The sequence below is a fragment of the Nannospalax galili genome, unplaced genomic scaffold (assembly GCF_000622305.1).
Source record: "Nannospalax galili isolate Female #2095 unplaced genomic scaffold, S.galili_v1.0 scaffold432, whole genome shotgun sequence".
Lineage (NCBI taxonomy): Eukaryota > Metazoa > Chordata > Mammalia > Rodentia > Spalacidae > Nannospalax > Nannospalax galili.
This window is the reverse complement of record NW_008331138.1, coordinates 946,506-968,262: the sequence shown is the minus strand read 5'-3', so window position 1 is coordinate 968,262 and position 21,757 is coordinate 946,506. Positions and strand designations below refer to the sequence as shown.

The following is a 21,757-nucleotide window of genomic DNA, read 5'->3' as shown; positions in this document are numbered from 1 at the left end:
CCCGCCCCCGCCCCCCAGCGCTGTGCACTCTGCACATGGCTCCTGCATTGTTTGCTGATTGCAGAAACAAGCGAAAAGCTCTATGGATGTAGTGCTAGCGCCTCGCTCTTCTCCCAGGGCCGCGTCCCCTCCCTCCGTGCAAAGGGACCTCCTCCCTGGGTGTCTCACTCTCAGCGGGTGTTCACACACACACACACACACACACACACACACACACACACACACCCTACCCCTGCTCACTTGCAAGGCCATGGGTTTTTTTCTTTTTTAGCCCCCTATCCTAGGTCTAGTAGTCTCCAACTGCCGCCTTCCAATCAAAGTCCTCCATTTCCATTACTTCCATCACAGAAGGGTGACCTACACAGTAGAAACAACAACGTAGCGGGGCCTGGTGGCAGCTTCCTGTAACTCACCTACTCAGGACAAAGGTAGAAAGTTCAAGGCCAGCCTGGGAAAAAGTGAAACTCTGCCTTAAAAATAAAAGAATGGGAGAGATGGCTTACTGGGTAAACATACTTGCTGCCAAACATGATGACCTGAGTTTGATCCCCAGGACTTCTACATGGTAGAAGGACAGAATCAACTCCTCCAAGTTGTACACATAAACTATTGTAATTTTTTTTTTAAGCCAGGCATAGTGTTGCACTCCCTTAATCCCAGCACTCAGGAGGCAGAGACAGATGATCCCTTTGTGTTCAAGGCCAGTTTGGTCTACATAGTGAGTTCCAGGCCAGCTGGGGCTACAGGGAGACCCTATCTCAAAAGAAAAAAAAAAAAAAAAAAAAGGCTGGAGGACTGGGATGTAACTCAGTTGGTAGAGTGCTTGCCTAGGAGGCACTAAACCCTAACCTCCATCCCCAGCACCACATAAACTGGATGTGGTGACATCTCTGTGGATGGAGTCCTGAGTACCTGAAGGCCAAGGTTATCCTCAGCTATATATTTAGTAGGAAGCGTCTGAGCTACATAAGATCTTGCCTCAAAAATATAAACTTTAAAAAGTAAAAATAAAAAGAGAGTCTGGATGCAGCTTAGTGGTAGAGCACCTGCCCAGAATCCCTAAGTGAGGTGTGGGGGGTCCTGATGGCTTAGCAGGAACCCAGGGTACAGAGGAAGAGTGAGATGCAACAACGAATCCTTCAACTTATCTTGCTAGGGTACATTGGGTTTTTTTGTTGTTGTTGGGTTTTGTTTTTGTTTTTTTCGGTCTTTTTGAGACAGGGTCTCCCTGTAGCCCCAGCTGTCCTGGATTCTCTATGGAGACCAGGGTGGACTCAAACTCACAGAGACCCGCCTGCCTCTGCCTCCCAAGTGCTGGGATTAAAGGCATGCACCACCATGCCTGGCAGGGTACATTGTTATATTACATTTCAAGTTTCTCTTTTCTGCACCTCTGACTTGACCCATGTGCACAAGTGTCTCCAGAATGAACCCTGGGTGTTCTGTTCCCTCCCTCCCCACTGTCCTGGCTAGATAGACTGCTAGGAGCCTCCTCTGCAAGCTGGCGTCCACACCAGTGCCACAGTAGTCAGTGGATCTTTGGTTCTATAGCATGTTGACTGGCAACTTCTAGCCAAAAAAGTAGGGCCGGTCCTAGGCTAGGCACCTCTCCAGTCTATCAGGGTCATTTATTTGACATTTCTCTCTAGTCCATGGAGGTTATTTATCTCATATTTGCTAAGTGGTTTGTCTTTTCCTCCACAACCAAGGGGTTGAGTCAGGTGGCCCCACCTGGCTATGCATTTGTTGGACCAGAGAATATAAGAGCACTTTAAAAAAATTATTTTACTACTGCTTTTAATTTTTTCTGGGGGCAGGTCTAGCCTCCACCCCCATCCCTAGCACTTTCTTTTCTTCCGTTTCAGGCAAGATCTTACTAAGTTGTCCAGACTGACTTTGAACTCATTCTGTAGCCCAGGCAGGCCTTGAACTTTTCATCCCTCCTTCCCCCTCCCAAGCAGCTGGGATTACAGGCCTGTGCCATCACAGGGGTTCTAGAAGCTACCGCACATTTTCACTCTGTCACCAGAGAGAGGATACTGAAGGTCATACTGAACGCAGCTCTGGCTAAAAGTGCTCCTGGGCAGCCACAACACAGATGGCAGACTGTCTTCAGCTTTCCTGGGTTCTAGAATTGCTAAGGCTGTTGGCCTACTGATCCTACTAGCCTTTTGTTTGTTGCTTATTTTGGAGTTTGGGAATAAGGTCCTTTTTTTTTTTTTTTTTTTTTTTGTCTTTTTGAGACAGGGTCTCCCTGTAGCCCCAGCTGTCCTGGAACTCACTATGTAGACCAGGCTGGCCTTGCACTCACAGAGATCCACCTGCCTCTGCCTCCCAAGTGCTGGGATTAAAGGCGTGCACCATCAAGCCTTCTATTTAGCCTAGACTGGCTTGAAAGTTGGTAATCCTCCTGCTCTCAGTTTACCAAGTGCTAGGCATAAGGGCTTGAGCCACCACACCTGACTCTCATTGTGCTGGCCTTGAAGGGAAAGGGTTGCAGTTCAGCCTGTCCCTTGAAACCCTTGTGACTGGCAGGGTGACTTCTCTGCCTGCACAACAGGAGGGAGGAGGCCACAGAGAACCAGCCCCAGCCAGACTCTGCTGGTGCTGTGATCTCTCCCTGTCTGCTCCTTCCTGGTTCCATGTTCTAGGTGGTGATGTGATATCCTGTCCTGGGAGGGGAAGACTATGCCCTGGGTGGGCCGAGGAGCTAGAACAGAGCTGGTGAGAGGTGGCACTCAGTCTGAGGACCCATCCTGTATTCCAGCCTCTCTCCCCCTCCCCCAATTCCCTGTCGCTGAGCAGGCTAACACCCCCCCTCCTTCTCTTTCTCCCCCAGAGACTAGAAGAACAACATCGACACCGCCCCTCGCCCTGGAGGGCCATATACAATCTCTTCATGGGACTCCTGCCCTTACCCAGGGACCCCAGAGCCCCAGAGATGGAGCCCAACTAGGTGCTGACACCTGTCCAGGGGACTTCCTGGATGTGGGGGCAGGACCCTCCACCTTCTGACTCCCTGGCCAGAGCAGGGGACTTTTTCTGCAACGTGTAGCATACTGGGCTGCTAACCCTGCCTGTGCCAGGGGCAGACGTCAGAAGCCACTGCAGCCGGGCAGCCTGGATGCACTGATGGAGATACAGACTCGGGGACCCTGGCCTCCCGAAAGCCAGGGGAGGGAGGGCTGACGGACTCACGGTGACCGAGGGGGTGGGGACTGAGCCACCCGCCTCTGCCGCCCACCACCATCTCAGGAAAGGGTGCTGGTGCTGGCTGCCCGTTCCAGCTGCAGGGGGGGGACACTGGGGGTGTCCCCAGTGCGCCTTCACTTTGGGCCTGGACTCAGGGCCCTGGTGCTTCCCCCCTCCTCCTGGGGAGGGGGCCTGTGAAGAGCATATGAGCCAAACCTGACCACTAGCCTCCTGGAGCCAGAGAATGGGGAGTGTGTGACAGCCTCCCCAACCCAGCCCCCAGCCATCTTCCCTGAGCCGCCGGCTGGCGGTGGACAATGTCCGCCTCACCTTCGTCTGGGGGTGGCCAGGAGGGGCCCAGACTGTGAATCCTGTGCTCTGCCCAGGACCACCCCCCCCAGACCCCATCCATCCCATCGCATAGGTTTAGAGAGAGCACGTGTGACCACTGGCGTTCATTTGGGGGGTGGGATATTTGGCAGAAGCCGCCCCAGCCTTAGTCCCCAAGGCAAAGCGCTGGGGGGAAGATGGGGAGTCAGGGAGGGGGGGAGTCTCAGAAGAGGGAGGAGTCTGGGAGTGGGGAGGGAAGGCCCAGCCTGTAAAATACTGTACATGCGCTGCTGTAGATACTGGAATGAATTTTCTGTACATGTTTGGTTAATTTTTTTTGTACATGATTTTTGTATGTTTCCTTTTCAATAAAATCAGATTGGAACAGTGGACACTCTTTTTGCTCACCTTTCCCCATGTCAGGGGCTCTGCACAGGAAGGAGGTGTCAGGCAAACTGGAGGCTGGTTTGATGGCATAGGCCTGTTAATCCAGCTACTTCAGAGGCTGAGGCAGGTTGATCTTAAGTTTAAAGCAAGCCTGAGCAACTAAGTGAAACCCTGTCTCAAAAAGTAGTAAGTGAGCTGGAGATGTGGCTCAGTGGTAGAGCACCTGCCTAGAATCCCCCAGTGAGGGGCTGGAGATGTGGCTCTGGCTCAGTGATAGAGTCCCTGCCTCGAATCCCCCAGTGAGGAGCTGGGGTGTGGCTCAGTGGTAGAGCACCTGCCTAGAATCCCCCAGTGAGGAGCTGGGGTGTGGCTCAGTGGTAGAGCACCTGCCTAGAATCCCCCAGTGAGGGGCTGGGGTGTGGCACAGAGGTAGAGCCCCTGCCTAGAATCCCCCCGTGAGGGGCTGGGGGGGGGCTCCGTGGCTGAGTCCCCGCCTAGAATCCCCCAGTGAGGGGCTGGAGATGTGGCTCAGTGGTAGAGCACCTGCCTAGAATCCACCAGTGAGGGGGTGGGGGGCATGATTCAGGGGGTCCTGAACAAAGTCCTGGGTTCAGTCACCGATACTAAGAGATAAAAAAGAAGTCAGGTTGAGAGAGAGGCACACAAGGTACAACCACAGAGCTTGTACCCACTCCTGCAGCCTTAGGAAGACGAGCTCCTTGTGGGCAGAGGGTTTAGTACTTTATCCTTATTAATCCAACTGGGTAAATGATGTGATCAGGGCTTGTGATTGAATGAATGACCCATGGTTTAGAAGCCACTGTTGCAAGAGCTGGGACAAGTTGGTTATGAGACAGATGCATTCCTGCCCTGATAGAAGTGGAAGGGGATGTCTAGCCTCACCCTGTGATCAGCCTCAGGCTGCCTCTGTGGCAGGAAGAGCACCTCAAGCTAAGATCAGAGCCAGGCTTTCCTTGCACGGCTGCCCTAAGGCTGTGCACACTGCCAGCACACAAAACCCGCATTGCATTACTGTGAGGAAGGGGAGTTTGTTCCAAGAGTTTCCTAAAAACTGACCCAGTGCTGTCCTTGAGCCTGGCCAAGACCGCAGGGAGAAGCAGAATTAGGCCCCAGCACTGCCCCTTTGTGGTGATCGGTGTTACTAACACACAAGCTCAAGGAAACTGGTCTTTTAAAGGGCTGGGGCATGGGAGGGGAAGTTGATGAAATGCTACCCACTGCCCTCCTGGGCATCTCTTTTAGACAAGCATGGGTGTGCTCACTGCAAAACTGCACATGGAAGGACTCTGGTCTAACTACATGAGAATAACACAATTAGCTCCGTCAATCACGGAAAGTTCAGTTAGTCTGAAAATGTTACATGAAAAATTCAGGACTGGTGAGATGGCTCGAAGGGTAATGGTGCTTGCCACCAAGCCTGATGACCTGAGTTCAATCCCTGGAACCCACATAGTGGAAGGAGAGAATCAAGTCCTACAAGCTGTCTTCTGATCTCTACAAGACTGCTGAGTCCTCCTGACCCCCAACACAATAAAAAACAAATGTGATTTTAAAGTCTGATTTTTGGAAATTTCATACATCTATTTTTTTTCTTGTCTTTTTGAGACAGGGTCTCCCTGTAGCCCCTGCTGGCTTGGAACTCTCTATGCAGATCAGGCTTTTCTTGAACTCACAGAGATTCACCTGCCTCTGCCTCTGCTTCTTGAGTGCTGGGACTAAAGGCATACACCACTACACCCGGTACAATACATCTTGATCATGTTTAGATCCCGCCCCCCATCTGTACGTCCCCATATTACCCCTCTGGTTTTTATGCATTTTGCCATATATTTTAAGAGCTATTGAACCAAGTCTGTGTCCTCAAATGTTCCTCTGCGAGTCTGTCCACTGGAGTCAGGCCAACCTATTTTAGCATCACTCCCTTAAAGATAACCAACTTGGGGCTGGAGAGATGGCTCAGCGGTTAAGAACACTGGTTGTTCTTGCAGAAGACCCGGGTTCAAATCCCAGCTCCCACATAGCAGCTAACAACTGCCCATAACTCCAGTCCCAGGGGATCTGACAGCCTTTTTTGACCTCCGGCATTGCACGACACAGGTACACTTACCTACATGCAGGCAATACATGCGTACACATAAAATAAAAAATAAGCCGGCTGTGGTGGCACACACCTTTAATCCCAGCACTTGGGAGGCAGAGGCAGGTGGATCTTTGTGAGTTCGAGGCCAGCCTGGTCTACATAGTGAGTTCCAGGACAGCTGGGGCTACAAGGAGACCCTGTCTCAAAAAGACCAAGAAATAAAATAAATAAAATAAAATAAAAAGATAACCAACTTTCCCTCTTCCAGAAGTCATGGGTCGCCAATATTTCTCAACTAAAGTTGGGGCTTCTGACCTATTTCCTCACTTTCTATGCTGGTTTTTGACTGGTCTGAGTTTGCACGAGTCTTGTGCATGCTGTCACCATTGCTCTAAGTTCATATGAGTAACTACCCGGTGTAAATGTTTTTTATTTTGCTTTGTTTTTGTCTATTTTGAGACAGGGTCGCCCTGTAGCCCCATCTGGTCTGGAACTCATTATGTAGACTGGGCTGGGCTTGATCTTACAGAGATCCACCTGCCTCTGCCTCCCAATTGCTGGGATTAAAGTGGTATGCCACCATGCCCAGCTGTAAATTTTTTTATACTCAGGGATAATAAATCATAAGGCTTAACTTATGCACCTTTCTAAGAATTGTGATGAGGACCTGGGAAGATGACTCAGTGGTTAAGAGTACTGGCTGCTCTTGCGGAGGACCCAGGTTCAGTTCCCAGCACCCACATGGTGACTAACAAGCATTTGTAATTCCAGTTCTGAGGAATCCAATGCCCTCTCTGGCCTCCATGGACATTGCATGCATGTGGTGCGCTTACATACATGCAGGCAGAACATAAAAATTAAATAAATAAAACAAAATTTAAATTTAAAAATCGTGATGAGGGCCAGGCATTGGTGGTGCATGCCTTTAATCCCAGCACTCAGGAGGCAGAGGCAGGCCGATCTCTGTGAGTTCAAAGCCAGCCTGGTCTACATAGTGAGTTCCAGGACAGCTGGGGCTACAGGGAGACCCTGTCTCAAACCCCCTCCCTAAAAAAATTGTGATGAGTCAGGTTGTTGGCCCACTTAGAAAACAGATAGGAAGATCAGGAGTTGACCAGACTGGGCTATGTGAGACCTTGCATTAGTAACTTTCCTGTTGCTGTGACTAAATATTTGATAAGAAGCAACTTAAAGGAAAAAAGGCTTATTCTGGTTTACACTTAGAGGGCACAGTCCATCATGGTGGGGAAGGCATGGCGGCAGGAGCATGAGGCAGCTGGTCATATCACTTCCGTAGTCAGGAAGCAGAGAGAGGTGAACGCTGGTGCTCAGATGGTGCCGCCATATTGAGTGTGGGTCTCCTCATGTCCACTGACCCAGTCTAGAAACTGCCTCACAGATGACTTTAGAATCCTCCAAAATGAAGATATTAACCATCCCAGACATCTCAGAAAAGAAAATAACTTCTGACTAGCAGTCTCGGCTCAGACCTGTCATCCCAGCAAAGGGGAGCCTGAGGCAGGAGGAGCACCAGTAATCTGTAGTCAGCCTGGGTTAGAGTGAACCCCCATCTCAAACAAAACAAAACAAAACCCAATTTCATGTACTTAATTCTGATGCTCTTCAATTCAGACTGAAGTTCTAACTTCATCCTATTAGACATCCCTGAAGCCTGAAAAACTGCTGTTAGCATAGCCTGGCTTTTTCTGCTGCCATCAAATGCTTTTAATTTAATTTTGCGCTGGGCATGGTGGCTCACACCTTTAACCCCAGCACTTGAGACCCAGAGGTAGGCAGGTCTGTGTGAGTTTGAGGCCACCCAGGTCTACAGAGCGAGTTCCAGCCCAGCTGGGGCTACAGGGAGACCTTGTCTCAAAAAGACAAAACAAACAAAAAAATTAATTTTGCCTAACACTTGTTTTTTTTTGTTTGTTTGGTTTTGGGGTTTTGTTTTGTTTTTTTTTTTGTCTTTTTGAGACAGACCCCAGCTGGCCTGGACCTATGTAGACCAGGATGGCCTCAAACTCACAGAGATCTGCCTGCCTGGGCCTCCAGAGTGCTAGGATTAAAGGCATGCACCACCATGCCCAGCTGCCTCACACTATTCTATTACAAAGTGTCAAAGGATATTTTTACTGGAATTCTGTAGAATTCCAGGTTGAAACTTTTATTTATTTTCATTTTTTGGTCTTTTTGAAACAGGGTTTCCCTGAAGTCCCAGCTGGCCTAGAACTCACTATGTAGACCAGGCTGGCCTTGAACTCACAGAGATCCACCTCCCTCTGCCTCCCAAGTGCTGAGACTACAGGCCCGTGCCACCACGCCCTGCTTATTTATTTTTATTTTATGTGTATGAGTGTATTTCCTGGATGTATATAAGTGCACCCATGTTGTGCAATGTCCGAAAAGGACAGAAGCATTGGATCCCCTGAAATTGGACTTATGGACAGTTGTTAGCCACCATGTAGGTGCTGAGATTCAAACCTAGGTCTTCTGCAAGATCTTACCCACTGGGCCATCTCTCCAATCCTGAAAGTTTTACTTTCAGTGCTAAAAATCATCAAGTATGCTAGGCATACTATCTAACATGGAGATATACCCCCAGCATTGGACTATTTTCTTCTGGCCTTTCATTTGTTTATTTAAATCTTGTTTGGTGTGGGTGTACATGGTGTGTGTTGTATGGAAAGCCCTCCCACTCTCCCCTTGATTGCCTTGAGGCAGGGTCTCTCACTGAACTGGAAATTTGGTGTTTCTGCTAGGCTGCTTGGGCATCCGGTTCTGAGCATCTGCCTGTCTCCACACATGTAACCATGTGCAGTTTTTTATGTGGGTGCTAGAGATTTGAATCTAGGCCCTGATGCTTGCAGATCAAGAACTCTTACCCACTGAGTCATCTCCCCAGACATATTTTTGTATGAGGCTTGAGATGGAACCCAGGGCACCAGCTACGCAAGTACTAAGCCACTGAGCTATACCCCAACCCTTCCTTCAGCATTTAAGGAGTTTTACAGATTTTAGCCTCGAGTTCTGGTGCATTTATTTTATTTTTGGTCTTTTTGAAACAGGGTTTCCCTGAAGTCCAAGCTGGCCTGGAACTCACTATGTAGACCAGGCTGGCCTTGAACTCACAGAGATTGGCCTGCCTCTGCCTCCTGAGTGCTGAGATTAAAGGTGTGTACCACCACACCTGGCTATTTTTAAAATTTTATTATTTTTATGTGTATCGTGCTTTGCTTGCATGAATTTACGTATACCCATGCATGCAATGGCCACAGAGGCCAGAAGAATGTGTCAGATCCCTTGGAACTGGAGCCAGCATGTAGGTGCTGGGAACTGAACCCAGGTCCTCTGCAAGAGCAGCCCATGCTCTTAACCACCGAACCAGCTGTCCAGCTCCCATTTTGTTGTTTCAGATTCACTTAGCTCCACCTGGCCTTGAACTCCTGATCTTTCTGCGTCCACCTCCCAAGTGCTGGGATTATAGGTGTAAATATTATATAACAGAATTACCTGGTTTATGCAGTGCTGGGGATTGAATACAGGGCTTCATTCATGTTAGGCAAGCCCTCAATTGAACAAGCCATATCCAGAGCTCCTGGGCTGCTTTGGCGGGTGCAGTCTGTCATGGCAGCTGGGGCAGCTTTGGGTATGGTGGCGGGTGCACCTGCTTGCTCACATCTGTGGCAGCCAGGAAGCAGAAAGCTCAGACTAGAAGTAGAGGCCCAAATACTGCCATCAATTAAGGAAAAAATGTTCACAACCAGAAACCTGGAGGGGAAATTCATTCAAACACACACACACACACACACACACACACACACACACAGAGTCACACACATTTTGGGATAGTCTCCCTCTGGGGTCCAGACCAGCCTCCGACTCATTACATAGCCCTGGTTAATCTCAGACTTTCCATTCTGCCTCAGTCTTAGTAATGGGTTCATAGTGGGCCAACACACTATGATTTATAAAGATTTATAATTTATGTTATGAATCTTTTAACTGCATGTATATAAGTACACCATATGTGTGCAGTCCCCATTGGGGGCCAAAAGAAAGTGTCAGATTTCATGGAACTGGAGTTATGGATGGTTGTTAGCCACCATGTGGGTGCTAGAAATTGAACCCAGGTCCTCTGCAAGGGCAGCTAATGCTCTTAACCACTGAGCCATCTCTCTAGCCCCTAGTTTTTAAACTTTGAATACTTTTGTTTTCATTTTATGAGTACATTGCCAGCATGTATGTAAGTGTACCTTTGTTGTGAAATGCCCACTGAGGTCAGAAGAAGGTGTTGGATTCCCCTGGAACTGGAGTTTTAGTAGTAGGAGCTGGGCTCTGAACCCTGGTCCTCTGCAAGAACAGTCAGTGCTCTTAATGCTGAGTCATCTCTCCAGCCCCATAAACTGAGTATTTTGTGGGCTGGGGAGATAGCTCAGTCAGTAAAGTGCTTGCTCTGCAAGCCTAAGAACCTAAGTTTGATTCCAGTACTGCATAAAAAGCTGGGCATGGTGGCACACATTTGCAATCCCAATACTGAGAAGAAACATTGTTCCTCAGGTCGTCAGACTTGGCTGCAAGCAACCTGTATGTTGGGGCTCAAGCCTGGTGGCTCACATCTTTGGTCCCAACACTTGGAAGGCAGAGGCAGAAGCAGGTGGATCAAGGTCATCCTACATAGTGAGTTCCAGGCTAGTTGAGGCTACAGGGAGACCCTGTCTCAAAAAGATCAAAAAAAAAAAAAAAAAAAAAAAAAAAAAAAAAAACTCAAAAAACAAAATAACTGCAAGGCTCTTGCTAAAAAATTATTCACTTAAAAATGTTTACTCTGTGTGTGTATTTTCATAGACAGCACATATATGAAGACCAGATGGACTGGTTTTTGCACTCTACCTCAGGTCATTAGAGTTGGCTGCAAGCAACTTCATCCACTGTGCCACCTTGGCAGCCCTTTGGTACTTTTCTAGGCTGTATCGTTTCTCTTAATGTATTTCGAGCTCAGTGATTCTCAACTCTCTCCTGCTACTAGGTTTATTCAATAACTTCAGTCCTAAAACATCCATTTGCTGTTTCACATTATGTTTTGCTGATTCTATGTATATCAAGGAACTCTGTTCTTTTATGGTTTGGGTTTTTTTGTTTCTTTGGTTTTTTGTATTTTTTGAGACAGAGTCTCATTATGTAGCCCTGGCTGGCCTGGAATTCAAGAGACCCACCTGCCTCAGCTTGCCCAAGTGTTAGGATTAAAGATGTGGTGTTTGGTTTTTTTGGTTTTTTGTTTTTTTTTTTGTCTTTTTGAGACAGGGTCTCCCTGTAGGCCCAGCTGGCCTGAAACTCACTGTGTAGACCAGGCAGGACTTGAACTCACAGAGATCCACCTGCCTCTGCCTCCCAAGTGCTGGATTAAAGGCATGTGCCACCACACCCAGCCAAGACAGAGTATCACTGTAGCCCAGGCTAGTCTTGAACTTGCTCCCTGGTGAGGACACAACTCATTTTCCTGGCTCTGCTTCATCAGAGTCAAGATTACAGGTTGCAAGTGCATGCCAGGTGTGATGGCTCACTGCTTTAATCCCAGCAGAGGCAGAGGCAGGTGGATCTCTATGAGGCCAGCCTGGTCTACATAGTGAGTTCTGGGCCAGTTGGGGGTGCAGGGAGACCCTATCTCAAAAAGGCAAAAACAGGTTACAGGTGTGTGCTTTATTAGAGAATTTTGGGGTTGAGTACTTCCTAGTCTGAGTGTTGCTGCAGACACTGGATTCAGTTACATTCTTTCAAAAGGTGTTACTGTTTGTCAGATTGAATTTGCACATCTTCTAAAGGGGTGACAGTGGAAAGCCCAAGTCCACTCCTGTCCTGCTGTGAGCATGCCTCACACATTCAGGCCAAGGCCAGCAAAAAAGACTTGGGCTGAATTCATCTGGGTAATCTGAGGCCCCCTTCCTGGGAGCTCTACTTTGTAGAGTTTTGGACAGAGCTAGCCTGCAGCTGTGGCTCCTCAGGGCCCTGGTTCTTTGGGCTAATGAGATGGCTTTTCACTGTCTGGTCAGTGCAGCTGGTGCTCAGGATTAAGTTGCAGGAAAATGAACTAAAGCAAGTCCTCGCGCAGCTTGGAGCATTTCCTGCAGCGGTCCTTTTTTCTCTTTCCCCCAAGCACTGGGGAGTGGACCCTGGGCCTCACGTACTAGGCAGCAATTTTAATCTCCTTCCAAAATGCACCTGCTTTTGTTCTGGTGGGGTTTTTGTTTTTAATTTTTAGTTTATACTTAACCACCTCCATGATTCTTTTTCTGTCAGAGAAAGAGAGCTTCTGATTCTGTTACTTTTGTGTGCATACTGTTGCAGAGCAAAGCCAGGATCTTGCACATGCTAAGAACATGCTCTACCATTGAGCTACACTTCCCCAATTTTATTTTACCATTACTCATGCCACAGTATGGCTGTGGAGGTTAGAGACAACTTGTGAGAGAAAGGGATGAAACTCGAGTGGTGTCAGGCTTGATGGCAAGCATCTTTACCCACTTAGCCATCTTGAGTCTTGCTTTTTATCTTTATTGTGTTTTGAGACAGGGTCTTCCTGTAGCCACAGCTGGCCTGAAACTCGGTATGTAGACCAGGCTGGTCTCAAATTCATGGAGATCCTCCTGCCTCTGCCTCCTGAGTGCTGGGATTAAAGGCGTGCACCACCACATCCGGCTTACCTTTTTTTACATTTTTAAAAATATTTTATTATTTTTATTTTATCTGTATAAGTGCATTGCCTGCATGTATGTGCGTGCACCTGTGTGGTGCAATGCCGCGGAGGTCAGAAGAGGGCTTCGGATTACCCTGGAACTGGAGTTAAGGACGGTTCGTAGCTTCCATGTGGGTGCTGGGAATTGAACCCAGGTCCTCTGCAAGAGCAGTCAGTGCTCTTAACCGCTGAGCCATCTCTCTGGTCCCCCGGCTTACCTTTTTTTAAAAATTATTTTTATGTGTACCAGTGTTATGCCTGCATATATGTACAATACCCTCTGAGGTCAGAAGAGGGCATTGGATACCCTGGAACTAGTTATAGACGGTTGTTAGCTGCCGTGTGGGTGCTAGGATTCACACCCAGGTCTTCTGCAGGGGCAGCCAGTGCTGTTAATCACTGAGTCATCTCTCCAGTCCTACCTTTGCCTTTTTTTTGGGGGGGGGTCTCTTTTTTGAGACAGGGTCTCCCTGTAGCCCCAGCTGGCCTGGTAGACCAGGCTGGCCAGGATCTCAGAGAGATCTTCCTGCCTCTGCCTCCCAAGTGCTGGAGCAAGAGCCACCACACCCAGCATACATTTACCTTTTTTAACAGAACCAAACATTGTTTTGTAGGACAGAGTAGAAAACTTCCCCTCACACTATCACCCAGATCAGAGGGAAAGTGGCAGAGACTCAGGCACACATATTGCCAGAGGCCACACTTTGCAAAGTCCAAAGGGCTGCTGGGAAAATAAAACCTAGCAGGTTTCAGTTCTTCCAGGGAAAAGGAAACATCTCAAGTCACCTATGTGGCCCCTGCCCTTGGAACCAAGGAACTAAGTAGTCCCACAACTTCTTAGGAAGTGGTTCAGAGGACCTGGCCTGAAGTCCCCCAATGGAACTGTCATTATGAGGTCACCTACAGCAAGGTCATGCCAAATTGGGAAAGGGAACCTCTGCTCTGCACACAATCCCATCTAGTGGCAGGTGCTTCTGGAAAGGATTCACTTTTTTTTTTTTTTTTCGGTCTTTTTGAGACAGGGTCTCCCTGTAGCCCCAGGTGTCCTGGAACTCACTATGTTGACCAGGCTGGCCTTGAACTCACAGAGATCCACCTGCCTCTGCCTCCTAAGTGCTGGGATTAAAGGCATGCACCACTATGCCTGGCTTATTTATTTTTGTGTGTATGAGTGTATTGCCTTCATGTAGGTAAGTGCGCCCATGTCATGCAATGCCTGGGGAGGACAGAAGAGGCCATCGGATCCCCTGGAACTGGAGTTGTTAGCTGCCATGTGGGTGCTGGGATTCAAACTCCGGTCTTCTGCAAGAACAACTGGTGTTCTTAACCACTGAGCCATCTCTCCAGCCCCCAGGGTTCACTTTTTATTGTGGACATTTTTGGCTCCTTAAAAAATATCATTGACAGGGGCCAGTAAGATGGTTCAGTGGGTTAAGGTACTTGCTACCAAGCCTGATGGACTCAAGTTAGATCTCCAAAATGCATCATAGAACTTGACTCCTGAAAGTTGTCCTCTGATCTCCACAAGAGCATGGCCATACAGCCCGGGACTGAACTCATCAGGCTTGGGAGCAAGTGTCTTTACACACTGGGACATCTCACCAGCCCTAACATATTACTCTTTAACCCATTACACAAGCATTTGACTGAGGCACAAAAACTCACTGGCCCACACACAGCTATATGGTAGAGGCAGGGAGGAGCTCAGCCATCTGGAAGGCTTCCCTCTCAACAGTTATGAGGGTGACCTCTGGGGAGAAGGGGAAAGTGGATACAGCTGACATATCCAAAAAGCATCTCACGTTTCTCTCCAAAATCCTGAGTGTAGCCTTGAGGGCAGCTGCTGGGATTATGAGCCAAGCAGGCCGCCGGGGTGCCTAATGCAGTGAGAGGCAGGGAGGAGCTCAGCCATCTGGAAGGCTTCCCTCTCAACAGTTATGAGGGTGACCTCTGGGGAGAAGGGGAAAGTGGATACAGCTGACATATCCAAAAAGCATCTCACGTTTCTCTCCAAAATCCTGAGTGTAGCCTTGAGGGCAGCTGCTGGGATTATGAGCCAAGCAGGCCGCCGGGGTGCCTAATGCAGTGAGGGGTTTTTTTTTTTTTTTTTTTGAGATAGGGTCTCCCTTGTAGCCCAACTCATGATCCTGATCCTCCTACTCAAGGAGTAGTTATAATTTCAGGTATGCAACACTACCATGCCCAGCTCAAAATGCAAGATTTTGAAGACAGCAGACGGGACAGGCAAAAGGTGTTTGCTGCCTGAGCTCAACTGCTGGGACCAAGATGGAAGGAGTGAACTGGCTCCCCAAAGTTGTCCTCTGGCCTTAGTGCATGCACGCACGCGCGCGCACGCGCACACACACACACACAATTACCAATAAATGTAATAAAATTATTGCGCAACACTGGTGCACTTACCTACATACAGGCAATGCACACATACACATAAAGTAAAAATAGTATTTTTTTAAAACTGAGTATAGCAATGTTAGCTATTGTTTACTCATTTGACACAGGGTCTATGTAGCCCTGGTGGCCTGAACTCACTATGTAGACCAGGCTGACTGAAAACTCAGAGATTCACCTGCCTCTGCCTCCCGGGTGCTGGGATTAAAGATGTGCGCCACCATGCCCAGTAAGCTAATGCGTATTAAACTTTTTTGACTTGGCAAGCCTCTACTTCACGTACAGAGGGGCTAACCAGCACCTTTCAAGCTACACATTAAGTTGGGCATGGCAGCACACACCTTTAATCTCAGCACCCAGGGGGCAGAGGCAGGAAGATCTCTACGAGATAGAGGCTAGTCTGGTATAGAGTGAGTTCCACGTAAGCTGGGACTACAGGCAGACTGCCACCCCCAACCCCCCAAAAAACCTAAACAAACCATATTTGTATTTACCAAAACAAGGAAAGAAACCAGAAAAATGTGACGAGGGCTACAATTCAGTGGTCGAGCACTTGGCTAGCATATGTAAGACAGGCCCTGGGAACCATCCCCAACATGGGGGTGGAGAACACGGGACAGCCGCAGTCTACCCTGCAAGAGGAAAGAGCAGTGGAATGGATAGAGCTAGGACACGATAGAATAGTACTTGCACATTTTTTTTTTTTTTTGTCTTTTTGAGACAGGGTCTCCCTGTAGCCCCAGCTGTCCTGGAACTCACTATGTAGACCAGGCTGGCCTTGAACTCAGAGGGATCTGCCTGCCTCTGCCTCCCAAGTGCTGGGATTAAAGGCGTGCACCACCACGCCCAGCTATTTTATTAATTTTATGTGTATGAGTGTATTGCCTGCATGTATTGTGAGTGCACCGTGTCATGCAATGCCACACAGGTCAGAAGAGAGCTTCGGTTTCCCTGAAACTGGAGTTAAGGATGGTTCATAGCTGCATGTAGGTGTTGGGAATCAAACCTGTGTCCTCTGCAAGAGCAGTCAGTGCTCTTAACCGCTGAGCCATCTCTCCAGCCCCACTTGCACATTTTTTAAAGGCAGGATCTCATCTCTGCAGCCTAAGCTGTTCCCATCATAACCCATTTTTTTTTGTATTTTAAAAAAGGTCTTGTACAAATCCCAGGCTAGCCTTCAACTTCTGATCCCCCTGCCTCCACCTACTGGCTGCTGGGATTACAGGTGTGTGCCACCATGCCCAGCTCTGACCTGCGGATTCCTACTTTTGTGTAGTCTGTCCCCAGCATGCATCCAGGCCTCAATGGCCAAGACAGCACTTCACAGAAACTGGCTCCCATGCATAGGAGAGGTGTGGACTGGAGTAAAACATACTGTGATTCTGGGTGATTCCTGTGCCTCTGAAGATCAGGTCCTCTTTCCCAGGGCAAGAGGGAAAGGTGGGCAGCACACCTTCTAGAGGTTCTTGAAGTGACTTCCTGAGCACTTAGGGACATCCATTCTGTAACAAACTTGTAATCCAGAGGTACATGGAAACCTGAAAACTAGAACATTTCTCGCCTGGGGCAGGCAGCTGCCAGTAGCACCTCCTCTGACTCCTGGGCTCTCCAGGGGTCCTCAACCTCTGCCAGCAGAGATATAGGGTCTAAGGGGCACACAGCATTCTAATTTTGCTCTAAGTTCAGGAGCACCTGCTCCCCCTTGTGACCAAGGCTGCACACTGCAAAGGCAAAGGTGTCAAAGGTTTCCAAGACCCTGTGAGATGCACCCCAAAGACTCCAGAACAGGGTCCAGTTCCCCTGCCTAGAAACAGGCAAAGGGCTGATTCATGCATATTACTCTGAAGCGAGCAGAGGATGAGGAGTGAGATGAGCTGGAGCTGATGGTGCAGAGGGAAACTCCAACTCCAGGAGCCCTATGACTGACTCACTATTCATCACTTATCCAACTCCCTGCTTGACTGGCTGGCCCTAACGTGATCTTCTTGCCCCAGCCTCTCAAACAATGTTACAGAGGTGCCCACCACCCACTTCTGAGCACAATGCCAGGCAGTCTCAGAACACCTTCTTTTTTAAAATCATTTTTTTATGTGCAATACATGTATTGCCTGCATGTAGGTAGGTGCACCTGTGTCATGCAATGCCAGTGGAGGTCAGAAGAGGCTGTCAGATCCCCTGGGACTGGAGTTACTGACAGTTGTTAGCTGCCATGTGGGTGCTGGGATTCGAACCCAGGTCTTCTGCAAGAACCAGTGTTCTTAACCACTGAGCCATCTCTCCAGCCCTGACATTTTTTTGGTCTTTTTGAGACAGGGTCTCCCTGTAGCCTCAGCTGGCCTGGAACTCACTATGTAGACCAGGCTGGCCTTGAACTCAGCAGAAAGAGCAAATCCAAATCAACAAAATCAGAGATGAAAGGGGAAACAGACACCCCAAAGACCCAGACCATTATAAGGGAATATTATCATTTTTTTTGTCTTTTTGGAACTCACAAAGATCTGCCTGCCTCTGCCTCCCAAGTGCTGGGATTAATGGTGTGCCCTACCACGCCCACACCTGGCTTATTTACTATTTTTATTTTATGTGTGTGTATTGCCAGGGCACCTTCTTAACTTCATGTCATCCTGTTACAACAAAAGCAGCCACTACACTGCTGATTCTGCATCTGGTGGAAGCATCTAGCATACTGTCTGCGGTCTGACTCCTGCTGCATTATTAAGACAAAAAGGGGAGGCCCTCTGAGGTGTGTAGGAGCATGGAGTGAGATTCTTCAGGTTTGGAGAAAGTGTGCTTATGCACTCAGAAGTTTGTAAAGGAGAAGAAAAACAGGCAAATCAAAGAAAGTAACTTTATTATTGTTCCTTATTAAAACAATCAAGGCAACTCTCAGAAATATGTAAAATTCAACAGCTGCAACTCAGGAGTAAGAATGGCGGACTTGGCCCTCCAACCCAAGGCCTCTGCAGAGCCCTGGACCTAGGATCTGGGGTCGGTGGTTTTGCCCTGGCTCTCAAATCTGCCTTTGTTTGAGACATGGTCTCAGTACATTATGAAGGCAAGGCTGGCTTCAAAAGTTATGCAATCCTTCTGCCTCTGCCTCCCAAGTGCTGGGATTACAGGCTTGCACCACCACACCTGGGCTGAATCTGCAGTTTTTTAAAAACAATTCCACTAAGATTTAACTTGTTAAGACAACCTGGTAACAGTTTCTCCCTTTGAAAATCCAGGCTGGAACCTGACAAAAGGTCAACAAAAAACTAAGGGCTGCTGTCAGGCCCTCAGGAGTTGGTAGACGTGGGCTTCTACTGGGCGCCAATGGGATGGGTCTCACTCCCTCTGGGGTTCTTCTGCTCTTCTTGCTGACATCAGGTAGGGATAAGGAGTCAGTCCAAAAGGTAACAAGAAGCTCCTGCACGAGGAGGCATGCCTTCCAGGCATCTCCACCCTGCAGAGGGCTGGTCCCACTTTGGCAGCACAGGGAGCAACATCAAAGGGCTGCTATGTGGTGAACACTCAGGAGCTGACAGAGCCCTGATTTCTGTTGGGATGAAGGCAAGACATCCCTGCCTGAAATCCTCATCAGAGATGCCTTCTGGGAGGAAGGGACAGGAAACAGGGTGGGCTTCCAGCCTGTGTGCATCTCAGGCTCACTTGGGACCCAGGCACTCCACAATCCCACTCCCTTTCATGCCGTCGAAAAAGAAAAAGTTGTTGAGAGGAGGGTCCCGCTGAGACAGGGCCTGGGGAGAAAAAGAGAAGAGGCTCAGCTCAAATGCATTAAAAGGACACATACAGAACAAAACAAAAATGAAAGATCTTCTAAAAGTGAGCTGCGAAAAATTTAAATGAAAATTATGAGAATAAAAGTCAGCGAGATGGCTCAGCAGGTGAAGGTGGTTGCACCAAACCTGAAGACTCAAAATTGATCCCTGGAACTCATGTGGTGGAAGGGGAGAACTGACTCCTGCACTTGTCCTCCGACCTGCACACATGCCCCAACACCCCACAAAAATAAACAAGTACGTGTAAAAATGATCTAGGGCAGTGGCCCTCTAGGGTTGATTTTGCTCCCAGGTGCTGTCTGTCTCTGCTGTCCCTGTTTCTTGGCAGGTCACTCTGACGCTTACTTTCTCCATGTACAGTGAGAATGGCAAGTGAGTCTGGTTGAGGATCATGAGAGAAAATGAACCTTGAACATTGAAGACAGCGCCACCGGGGTGGCTGACACTCATAGTCTTGACTGCTCAGCGTGGCTTGGGCTACAGTCTTCCTCACCCAAGTGACTTCTGACAGAGGTAGCTCCTTCGTGAGGACACAATGATGTTCAGCAGGCCAGGACAGGGCTGGAATCTAAGCTCAGGGTTCAAGGTCCCCACTACAAGCATGGAGACTGTGGAGCTGAGTTAAACTCAAGCCCCACAAAGCTTACTGACAGACATGTTGCTAGTCATGATGGATGCTGAGACAAACCTTGCCCTCACGGAGCTTGATCACACAGAGGCTTGCTGATAAAACGAACAAACAGTACCCTGTGTACTTGAGTTTTTGGTGGGGATGAAATGTAATGAGGTTTGTAACATGCCTGACACGTAGTAACTTTCCAGTAACCAGAGCTGTTATTACGAATGGGCGGCTAGGCATCCGAGGGCAGCACAACCAGGTAAGGGAATACCAGCACAGTCAGAACTCCTAGACATTCGAACCAAATTAGAGATGATCCATGCCCCTTTCCTTTATTTTTGGACTCGGTGTGGCTATGCTGATGGGAGCCTTGGTCTCCTGGGTTCCATGAATATGTGTTTCTGTCCCCTGGCAGCTTGACCATGTTTTAACATGGGGTCCGCTATGGCTGCTGCCTTCACTGTTGCCTCTACCACTGTGGGCAGGAAGGCATGGACCATGGGGATAAAGGGACAGCAAGGATCACTGAAGCCTAAAGGAGCTGCCAGGACAGGAGAGTCTAGAAGGATGCAAGGGAGGGAGGGAGGGATACAGGAAGGAGGGAGGAAGAGCTGATCCCCTTAGGATTTTTACATACATACATACACACACACGCACATGCACTCACACATGCCTCCAACTCGTGGACTTTTTATAGTTGCTCAGATGAAGGCCTCAGATGCATGGACTCCTGCCAGCTGGCTGAAGGGTGGTAAGCAGGGGGAGTAGAGGGGATGAAGGGGTAGGGCACAGGGTGAATATGGGGCAAAAGGTAAAGCGTTTCCCCAGTAAGATGGGGTACGAGATTCCAAACACACCCAGCAACCAAGAATGCAGAATGCTCTGGCTGTCTGGGGTAAACAGAAACAAGATGCTGAGCAACAGCTGTGGCCAGCAGGCAGGAAGGAGGGGGCAGTGTTAGCACAGGGATGTGGAGAAGCCTTTGTGAACAATGGGTCTAGGCCACCTGCCCCAACTTCCATTCCCCAGTACAAACTGGGTACAGCCTCTCCATGGGCTGAGGGTGAGGCAATGGCTCTGGGCACCATGCCAGTCTTTGGATGGGTATGGTTAGGGCAACACCTGCAGCATAACATCAAGTGCTGAAGAGAAGACTCTTGGCTCTACCACTTCCTATTGTGGGCAAGAATTTCACCTCTTAAAAGTCTGGTGTGGTGGAGTACTTGGGAGGCTGAGGCAGATCATGGGTTTCAGGCCAGCCTGGGCCACACAGTGGGATCATGCTTTAAAACAATCAGCTCTGGCTCTCTGCACCCCAGTTAGCTCCTTCAGAAATCAGGGATGGCAATACCTCCTGTCCCACAGGGTTGTTGACCTAAGTCATTCTGTCTCCAGGTTCCTCTCACTGAGGACTGGGTAATGGCTGACATGGTGTCATTACAAAGGGCTGAACATAACCACCGTACACGGCCTGCCCACCAAACCTTTTGGTGCCCAGAACACAGAAGCAGATGAAATTTGGGCAAATGAGTTTAGCCTAGAAGCATTTTCTCAACAAAGGAGGAAACAGAAGTCACAGAAGATGGTAGAGCTGTGGATATGTCCAGTGCCTCTAGAGAGCAGACAAACCCCCAAATAGTGCCAAGAACCTGCGCCTCTAAATTGTCCTCCGAGGTGAGAACTTGACTTGCAGAGATGGCGAGATCACTTACCAAGCATGCCTTTGCCTGTGAGAAAAGGACAAGCCACTACTGCAGCCTAGAAGCTGCCAGAGCATGGTGGCTCAGTTTGCAATGCCAGTCCTCAGCAGGCTGAGGCAGGAGAACCACTCAGAGTTCAAGGTTAGCTTGGTCCAAGGCCTGAGACCTGGCCTCTAAAAACCAGCAATGGAAATTTTAAAAATGTGTTGCTAGGGCTGGAGAGATGGCTCAGCAGTTAAGAACACTGACTGTTCTTGTAGAAGACCCAGGTTTGAATCCCAGCACCCACATGGCAGCTAACAACTATCCGTAACTTCAGTTCCAGTGGATCCGACAGCCTTTTCTGTCCTCCGTGGGCATTGCACGACACGAGTGTACTTAACTTACGTGCAGGCATAATACTCATACACATAAAATAAATAATAAAATATTAAAAAAAAAAAAAAAGTGTTGCTAGAAATGAAACCCAGGGCCTTGGGCATGCTAAGCACATACTTTACCACT

At 48.7% G+C, this 21,757-nt stretch overlaps 2 protein-coding genes across 3 annotated transcripts in view; one reads left to right on the top strand and one right to left on the bottom strand.

The window, feature by feature from the left end:
- The window catches only part of Bbc3 (BCL2 binding component 3), a 9,042-nt gene extending 5,130 nt beyond the window's left edge, over window positions 1-3,912 (top strand). For both annotated transcript variants that reach the window (XM_008822021.2, XM_008822015.3), the window contains exon 4: window positions 2,840-3,912. In XM_008822021.2, coding sequence (XP_008820243.1) covers window positions 2,840-2,956 — 117 coding nt within the window. In that variant the 3' untranslated portion in view covers window positions 2,957-3,912. The remainder of the gene's footprint in view (window positions 1-2,839) is intronic.
- A 14,076-nt stretch (window positions 3,913-17,988) lies between these two features.
- Window positions 17,989-21,757, bottom strand: part of Sae1 (SUMO1 activating enzyme subunit 1) — a 69,188-nt gene continuing 65,419 nt past the window's right edge. Inside the window, exon 9 of the mRNA XM_008822005.3 lies at window positions 17,989-18,892. Within this exon, the coding sequence (XP_008820227.1) occupies window positions 18,800-18,892 (93 nt within the window). The 3' untranslated portion in view covers window positions 17,989-18,799. The remainder of the gene's footprint in view (window positions 18,893-21,757) is intronic.